We start from the raw sequence: 9,751 nt of genomic DNA on the forward strand, positions 1-9,751 counted from the left end.
GTGCAAGGTGCTTGGTGTGAACACAGACCACGGTTTCATGCAAACCCCTCTTCAGGCACTCAGGAGCGCGGGCCAAGACCGAGGGCGACAGTGCGCTGGGCCCCGGGGCCAGCTTTGCTCTACCTTCCCGGTCTCAAGCCCAGACCCTCCCACCCGCCAGCTGGAGGAAGCTGAGCGACCCCAGCCCGCGGGATCCGGGTCCCGCGCGCTCTAGGCTGGCGGGCGACGTAGCGGCGCAACCCACCCCGCCCCGACGTACGCCGCGGGGGCGCGCGCGCACGCAGGCGCGGGGGCGCGCAGGGCCGGGCCGGCACGACGGCGGGCGCGCGCGCGGCTCGGGGAGGCGGCGGCGGCGGCGGAAGCGGCGAGGGCGGCGGGCGTCCGGCTCTGAGGTGGTGGAGGCGGCAGCGGCTGCTCGGGACTGGGCTCGGCTGGGAGGAGCGAGGGTCAGGGCGCCGCAGCGAGCACCGATCTCCCGGCTCTGCCATCCGCCAGCCGCCCAGACGCCTGGGCCGCGGAGTTTGTGTCCCGGCTCGGACCCCGGCGCCCAGCCCGGAGCCGTAACCTTGAGGCGGCGGCGGCGGGGCCGGGCCGGGCCGGGCCGGGGGGCGGCGGCGCTGGATCCGCGGCTGCCCGATCGTTGGCGGGAGATGTCGAACCCCGGGACGCGCAGGAACGGCTCCAGCATCAAGATCCGTCTGACAGGTACGGCCGGCAGGAGGTCCACCCGCGCTCCGGCGCCCCCTCGCCCGCCCAGGAATTCCCCGCAGGGCGCCCTTGGAAGCGGCCCTCCCCCACGCCGGCCGTTGTCCCAGGACCTCGTCACCCCCTTCGGCGTGCGCCCCTCGCTTCTCCCTCCCGGCCCCGCCCCCTCACCGCTGCCCGGCCCCGCCCCCTGGCCGCTCGCGCCCCCTCGGTCTCCGGTTTCCTCCCGTTCCCCCGCACCTGCCCACTCGCGTCTCCGTCCTGGCCCCGCCCCTCTCATTTTCATTCCTGGCCCCGCCCCTTGCATATCCTTCTCTGGCCCCGCCCCTCGCTTTTCCTTTCTTGGCCCCGCCCCTTGTATCTCCTTCCAGGTCCTATCCCTTCACCTCTCCCCGACTCGGCCCCTAGCCTCTCGCTTCCTTGTCTCTTCCTGGCACCTGACCCCTGGCTTCTCCTGCCAGGCCCCTCCCCGTTGCCCTTCACCTCCATCCCCAGTGGTCTCTCGCTTCCTCCCTTCTTCCTACCCCCGTCCCGGCACCTGACCTCTCACTTTTCCCTGTCCCTCCCACTCGCTTCTCTCTGGCCCCGCCCCCTCACTTCTCCTTGGCTCAGGCTCCCTCGCTTCTCCCTGGCCCCTGCTCTCTCGCTTCTCTCTGGTCCCGCTTCCTTACTTCTCCCTGGCCCCGCCCCCTCACTTCTTCCTTGTCCCTCCTCCTCACTTCTTTCCTAGCTTCGGTCCTCACTTCTCCCTGGTCCCGCCCCCTCGCTTCTCCTTTTTTTTCTCCTCCGCTGTTTTTACCTCTTCTATCTTTCTCCTCGCTTCCCATTATCTCCGCCTACCTGCCCCCTCGCTTTTTCCTCCTGGCCTCGCCTCTGTTCCCTTGGTCTCATCCTTCGCTTCTCACCACCTTCCCATCCTCTCTCTTGCTTTCCTGTGTCCCCTGCCACTTGCTCCCTCTCTTCATCCTCCCGGTCCCTCCCACCCGCTTCTCCCCCACCTCCATCCTCTTTTGCTACCTCCCCTTCCACTTGCCCACTTGCTTCTCCCCTCCTGCACTCACCCACCCGCGTCTGAACCCCTCAATCCTCTCGTTTCTACCTCTCCCTTGCCGTCCTTCTTCCTTCTTCCCCTGGCCCCGCCCCTCACTTTCAAGCCCCGCCCACATTCCTACCTGGCCCCGCCCCCTCATGCTGTCTGGCTGGGCCTCCACCCTTTCTTTCCTTCAGCCTCAAATTTCTCCATCCTGTCTAGTAGCTGCTTCCAGTCCTGCTCTCCTCACTCCCCCCTGGTCCAGCCCTCTTCAGTCTCAGTCTGGGCCACTTCCTGTCTCTTACGCCAGACCGCTAGCTACTCTTGACTCTGCTTCTTCAATTCTTAACTTTTCTGCATTTCACTTCACTATCACCCCCACACTCAGCACCCCTGAGCCCAGGTGAGACGCTGATCCCTACTCCCACACTCACTGGAGGCTTTGGAAGCTACCCACACGCAGGCTCCTTCATTCATTTCGTCTTCAATGAAAAGCCTGTGTTTCCTGGGTGGCTCTGTAGTGCCACCTTCAAGAGTGAGCGCGACGCTCTGCCGTGGGCCTGCGACTTGGTGGCGCGGCTGTGTGTAGATGCCAACCTGTCTCCCCAGCGGGCTCTAGAGGTTCTGGACCAGGCTGCATCCTTGTCTTCCCTTTTTCACTCTCCTTGGTACTACTCTCTTCCCAGTTTCAATTCATCCCTAAAGTAGGATGGCCGTGTTGCTAATGTGGCTCTGCTCTAGGACTTTCCAAACTCAAGTATTTCCAGCTCCGGAAGGAAACTAAAAAGTTCATTCCAATCCTCGTCAGGGATTTTCCTCTGGATTTTTCTGTTCAGTGGCCCAGTCGGGTGAGAACTCCAAGTCCGGGTCTGGTCAGGTCCTTTCAAAGAGAGCATTTTGAACACTTTGTGGCAGATTCGCAGCCATAAAGTCATCAGTAAAATCCATGCAAACAACAGGTAATTTTTTTTCAAACAAAAATTTACTTTGAAGCCCATAGTTGTTGCACAGGCCAATTTTTGTGTTAAGAGAAGATTTTGTTTTTTGTATAAAGATGTCAGATAATGATTTGGACTCAAACCCAAACCCTGGTTTTGTAACGTTAACAGGTAGTTCCCTCTGGGATCTTTGCTTCTGGGGAAATATGCTTCTTTAAGTCAGGGCTGATGGGAAACACTTCTCACTTTGTAGATACAATGTAGATACATTGTTATTTATGTGATAACATAAAAGTAACATTTTTGAGATTGTAATACTTGTAAAACTTTTAACTTGGTTCTGATTTACAACTGAGTCTGTAATTGACATCAGATTGGTTTCAGTACCTCGTTAAAAGTGAAAGTAACTGATTTTGTGAGTTTTGTTAGAAATATAATGAATGTTTTAGAAGGAATAAGTTTTAACTGAAATGTTTATGATATATAGATATATAAATCAATCCTAGTTGCAAAGCCTAGGCCTATCAAAGGAAGGACTTGGTTTGTCCTCCTCCCAAATTACTTTTGGATTCAGGAATTTAGATGTTATCCATGCAAGAATGCTCTAAGGAATTTTTGGATGACATTTGATAGGGATGGGTCAGGTGATGAGTGTTCTTTCTAAAACACCTTTTCCCTTTCCCTTCCAGTAGATGTTATGAATGGTCTGAGAGGATCTGTGAGTGTGCTCATCCTTAGAATAGGCTTGAGGTTTAGCGGCGATGGTGTACACATGCGATGCTAGCAGTCCGTGGAACTTTATTTTATGTGGAAAGGCTTGAACTAGAAATTTTGTTGACAGTGGAATAGGTTTTGGCCTCATCTTTCTGGTTGTTAAGGGAAGCTTGAATTCTCATTTCTGGCACGTTGAGTAGCAGTCTTTCAAAAGTTGAATATTTTTGTTGCAGGTTTCAGAGATTATTTCCATGTATGATATTTGAAAAAAAAGGACTTTTAAAAATAAAGGATATTTCAACCAGTCAATGAATAGACATAGAGCATAATTCATTGCAAAGATAGTGAAGTTACTGCGTTTAGAACTTTAGGGTCCACGATTGTATTTGGGGGTGAATAAGCATTAGATTTAGAGTTAGGAGGCCTGGATTCTGGACAGATCTCTCATTAACTATGTGTTGTGGAACACATTATTTAAACTTTTGGGTCTCAGTTTCTTTATATATATAATGAGATTTCAGCTCCATGATAACACTTTCTGATCCTCCTTCTCACAAGTATATCAATTTGGCTACCTACTTACTTCAAATTACTGTTGGGCACTTAGGCTTGCTGGTATTCTTAATCCTGATATTCAGAAAATTGTGTTGGAGTGTAGCACATGTGTTTGATTTATGCCAAACATTAATTTTGTGTATTGATTATATTTATGACTTTTTTTTTTTTAATGTGGGATTGTTTTTGAAAACTGTTGGGTAATATGTTGAACTGCTTTGGCAACCTTGATTAAACAGTAGAAGAATGTTTGAGCCTTTATATTTAAAATAGTATCATTTTAATGAATGTCTTTGTGGTATTTTAGTAGGAAAATAGTTTTTAAATGGTTTCAGTAGGTTTGGGGGCCTAATATATCCAAAATCAAGTGATCTTTGTTAAAGAGCGTTATCTTGCAGTTTTGGAGTTTACTGGCAAATCAAACACTTTAGAAACATTTTGATTGAAAAATTAAGCAGTTTTTGCAAAGACTTTGTTCTTATATGGTACACAAATGAATCCCAGACACGTTGTTTAGGCCACTTTGGGTAAAATAATGGAATTCAGGGTTCTACAATGCTCTTAATTTAATCAAGAAAATTAAATTTTGTTGTAATGTCAACCAGTTAGTTGAAATACCAAGTGCCTAAAATTTTTTTGTGCTTTTATGCATTGAAATAGTCTCAGATCTCTTGGTGTTTTTAGATCTTTTGGAGCATGACTGCATATTGTGAAATAAGAAAAACTCTAATTCCAAATAGAGAGGGACAAAGAGACTTTCCTTGATAGCATGTGGAAATATGAGGTTGTTTTTTTAAAATTGTAGCACATGGGCTGTATGGGTGACTTGCGTTTTGGCAGTCAGGTGTTGCAACTTTGAGTGAAACAGTTGTAGTAATAGCTGTTGATGACATCAGTTGATCAATAACAGGTGTCTCAATTGAGTCAAAATAGTTAAGTTTCTCTTAAGAAAGGTTAAGAAAATTGTTAAGACAGTTGACTTTATCAATTTGTACCAGCAAAGAACCTCACTTATGTAAGACAGCATAACTTTTTTTTTCAACAACCATGTAACACAGTTGCTGTGATAAGATGGATAGGTGGTCAGTTTTTAGCTCGCCTTTGTATTTATGTTTTCCTTAGGGTCTGCCTCAAGCTTAGGAAGACCCAGTTAAGGCAGTTCTTTGAGTGGAATTATCGGAAGGTGTTGGATGGGTTAGAACAAATGCTATGGCAAAACCTGAATTGCAATTATACTTTAAGAGAATCATGTTCTGCCAAATCAGGTTTTATCATTGATCTTGTGATTTGATCACATTTGTGTTGCCTTTTAAAACAACTTTCTTTTTTCAAATCCATTTTTTTCCTTTTAATCTTCTTGGCCCACCCAACTGACTTTAGACATGAAATTGTTCATATGCTTTATTTCTATCTCTATTTTTACAGTAGTTGTGATTTATCTAACTAGGATTTTTTACTTCAAGTCCATCTGTCAGAGTTTAAAACCCCTAATCTTGCAGTTACAAAAGTCGTTTCTGAATGTCGGGTTTTTCTTTCTCTTGCACAAATTTTCATTTTCTTGTTTCAGTCACAATATCAAGTTCTAGTGTGGAACTCCGGGTGAAAGAAAGGAGGTGTTGGTGGCTTTGTTATTTATGAAATATTTCCTCATGGATTAAGAAAGTAAAAAAGACAAAAAGACAATGTTTCAATATCAGCTGAGTTGATCCAGTTATCTAGACTGGCTGTTTTGTAAAACATTGTGGGCACTGGTTAACAGTTAAAATAGCTGAATTGTGCATTTTATTGAGTGGCTCAAAAAAGCCTCAAATGGACGAAATAATTTGATATCTTCACCATGCTCCGCTTTGCTGGATAAGAAAGCTAACTCTTAGGATGCTCATTTGGATCAATTTTTAATAATTTCAAAAACATTTTAGAGGTTAAATTTTTTAAAACAAATAAGGAATACTTGAATCTTTTTTTTTTTTTTGGTCACACTGAACAAGTTAAGTTACTGGTTTGTTATTTTGTAAGTGAGTTTGTAAGTGAAAGCCTCCAACTTAAATTAGCTTCTTGTCCAGGGAACTCATTCTGACTGACCAAAGTCCCTAAAGCCTTTCTAGTTAAAGGACAGCCATAGCCATGTGGCTTGAGCACATCTTTTAAAAATGTCAGTATTACTGTTTTGTCTCCAGAACAAATTTAATCCATTTAGATAGTTAAATCAAGTGGAATGTTGTTTCCACATTTCTGGACTAATGGGGGAAAAAAAACCCTTATATTGTTTTAAAACAAGGCTTAAATAATGTAAAATCAGTGCGTCTGGTGATGCGCCCCACTCTGTAATTCCAGCTGTGTTCACCTCCACTGCAGCTGAAAGGAATTCTAATTGGCTGAGGAATGTCGGCAGCATCATTTATCACTGAGCAGGAACCTATCCTCCTGGCCGCTGGGTGATGCATTTCAGATGTTTTAAGCTCCTGAGCCCAACTTCGGGCTTGCTTTCAGGAGTCTGAAGAGCATGTCACGAAGCTGCAGATTGTAGATGGCAGCCTGCGTTCTTCTTTGTATGTTGGGCATCCGCTGAGTTCTCTAAAGGGTACAATGCTGTCTTATGGCTCCAACACTAGACTGGAGATCAGGAGGTCTGAATTTTATTTTTAATTCACACAAGTACCACAATGAAGAAGGGGTGGGCTGCATAGAATTATAATCTTTTCATGATTCAGTTTTCCTATCTGTAATGCCAGAGAGCTATCTTTTTAGATCACAAAAGGACCTGCTAAAGATGTATTAAATATTTTAATGAATAGTCATGAATTCTTTATAGAGTAGCACAATGTTAATACAGTCATAGATTCCTGTTATTTGTTATTCCTAAATAGCCAGGTAAATAATAAAGCTAATAATGTAAGAAAATCTATAGAACCGATTATTAAACATGGAAAAATAATACAATGAATTGATAAATTCTCAATGAATTCAGAAAGATCTTTAGAGAAATAGTGTTAGAAGCCCAAGCCAGCATTATTTTTATTTTATGTTTTTTCCAGGCCAGGTAATGTGCCATGCGATAGCGGCATGTTTTTTTGTTTTGTTTTGTTTTGAGACTGGGTCTCTGTCACCCAGGCCAGAGCACAGTGGCACTATCATGGCTCACCTCAGCCTCAACTTCCTGGGCTCCAATGATCCTCCTCAGCCTCCGGAGTAGCTGAGACCACAAACATGTGCCACCATGCCTGGTTAATGATTGTATTTTTGGTAGAGATGGGGTTTTGCCATGTTGCCAGGCTGATCTTGAACTCCTGAGCTCAAGCAATCCACCTGCCTCAGCCTCCGAAAGTCCTGGGGTTACAGGCATGAGCCACTGTATCTGGCCAGCATCATCTTTAAATGGTGAAATTGTGGAAACATTCCCATTAAAATCAGGAACAATGCAGGGATGTACACTGTCAAAATCGTTATTATTAATAACTAAAGAAAGACATCAGAAAGGAAACAAAATTGCTGTTATTTATAGATAATATAAAAACCCAAAAGATCAGCTGAAAAACAATTATAAACAATAAACTAGCTGGATGGAAAATTTCTTCATGGCAAAAATAGGATAAAATGAACATGCAAAGACAAACTAGGAAAAGCAATTTATAATTGGTATGAAAAATGAAAGTCTGGTTTTCCTAATATATAAAGAGCCTTCAAAATCAATTAGGAAAAGGCCATTACCTAATAAATAAAGAATATGGACAATTCACAGAAAAGAAAATGGAAATGGATTTGAAACATGTGAAAAGACAACCCTATTTTCTCTCTTCTTCTTTGCTTTCCTTTACTTTTTTAGAGATGGGGTCTTGCTCTGTTGCCCTGGCTAGGGTAGAGTACACTGGCATGATCATAGCTCACTGCTGCCTGGAACTCCTGGGCTCAAGTGATCATCAGCTTCCGGAGTAGCCGGGACTACAAGTATATGCTACTGTGCCCTGTTCTGTCTAATGTCCATTTTCTTTCTTTAAAAAACTATTTTTAATCCCAAAACAGTATAATGCTTAACAGGTTAAAAAATTATTTTTAATTGATAATCAGCCCTATTCATACTGAACAAACTACAAATTAAAAGTAAGAATGGAACAAATTTTTTATCTAGAAGGGTGGCAGACCAAAGAGTCTGAAACCCTGTGATGAGGCAAGGGTGTGGAAAACCAGGTCTTTACCCTGGTGGTTGAGAATATAAATGGAAGCAGCAAGTACTAAGAGCAGTTTGGTACTGTCTATCACGTCATAAATGTGTATGCCTTTTGCTCTATCAATTCTGATGCACGACTTTTTTCTTACAGGTGTATTCACACATTTACATAAAGTCTTGCGTGCAAAATTATTGGAGCATTGTTTGAAATTACAAAAGACTGAAATCAACGTGAATGTGCATCAGTAGAGACTAGTTAAATTGTCGTATATCCCTAATGATGTATAGCTGTTTAGAATAACAAGATAGTGCTTATATTCTGATATGGAACATTCTCCAAGATATATTATTGAGTGGGGAGAAAAAAGCAAGATTCAGAACAGAGGCTACTGTGTACTATTTGAGTAATAAAACAAAAAATAAAAATAAAAGGGGAAGTTTATAGATATGTTTGTATAGAATATCACTGGAAGATGTTGATTGTGATTTCCTCTGAAGAGATTCTTCTGTTCTCCTCTTCAGAGGAAAGAGAGGAGAGGAAAGAGAGAAGAGAGTGTAACTTTTCGCTGGGTGCCTTTTGTAATATTTAATCTCTTCCCTTCTCTTACCCCCTTGAGCATATATTGCTTTTCAACAATTAAACAGATTAAAAAGCTCTTAAATAGATAAGAATTTCTTAGAGGAACTAGTAACTACAGTAGCTGCCAACAGTAATTGTTTTAATAATATAGGCATTCCGAAAATTCAAAATGATTGTGCCGAATGTATTTTAAAAGACTAAAAGGTTACAGCATTTCAAAGTATATACTCATGTTTATAAGGATTTCCTTACTAGGAGGATTCTTGGGTTCTACAGAATAAAATTCTTGGCTACTTCTCTTATAGCTCTGAACAGACTCATTTTCCCAGAGAGTATGTTTAGTATATGATAACAAGATGCCTGACCCCCCCTCCAAAGCTTGTTCTATCATATTAAAATAAGACCAAATAATTATTTTCAGACTAAGAAATTTGGACTCCTTAGATCTTGTTTATATAGTGAGTTCTTTGAAAAACTGAGGTCTTGATTCTGAATAATAGTGCTGGTTTATATAATTTATTTAGAATGCCATTTGGGGTTATCTCTGACCTATTTTTATAAAATAATCTCATCCCTAAAGTAGGAATAAAACAGTTATTTGCATAAGCCAGTAATAATAATTTGGTGTTTTCCCAAGTATTTATAGTCAATATGTTTGCCATGAACTTTTTTTAAGGGATTGTTTTTAATTTTAGAAGTGCTTTAAAAAGCAGTATTGACATCTGGCTCTGTAGAAGTAGAAAAAATGGTAACCTCAATGTCATAGATTGCCTTTTTTCCCTCTTACATCTTTGGAGTAAAAAAATCCAAAATTTACTCAATTTTATTTCTACATATATTCCCTAGACATTATAGACGTAAGAACTGCTTGCTGCCTGTTCATACCTGTCAGTGATACTAATACCTTACGTCTGTACAGCGTGTCATAGTTTCCAGAGGGTTCTTACATGGTTCCTCAATTGAGCCTGGTGAGGAAATACCTATAAACCTGGGTATAAGTTTTAGCTCCTTGTAAAACTCTGATATAATATCAAGACCAGGAAATTGTTCACAGATTCTAAGGA

At 43.0% G+C, this 9,751-nt stretch overlaps 1 protein-coding gene across 4 annotated transcripts in view; it reads left to right on the forward strand.

Moving 5' to 3' along the window:
- Positions 1–330: 330 nt before the first annotated feature.
- Positions 331–9,751, forward strand: part of SMURF1 (SMAD specific E3 ubiquitin protein ligase 1) — a 120,736-nt gene continuing 111,315 nt past the window's right edge. For all 4 annotated transcript variants that reach the window (XM_017533701.2, XM_017533702.1, XM_017533703.2 and 1 more), the window contains exon 1: positions 331–705. In XM_017533701.2, coding sequence (XP_017389190.1) covers positions 651–705 — 55 coding nt within the window. In that variant the 5' untranslated portion in view covers positions 331–650. The remainder of the gene's footprint in view (positions 706–9,751) is intronic.

The sequence above is a fragment of the Cebus imitator genome, unplaced genomic scaffold (genome assembly GCF_001604975.1).
Source record: "Cebus imitator isolate Cc_AM_T3 unplaced genomic scaffold, Cebus_imitator-1.0 Scaffold82, whole genome shotgun sequence".
Classification (NCBI taxonomy): Eukaryota; Metazoa; Chordata; class Mammalia; order Primates; family Cebidae; genus Cebus; species Cebus imitator.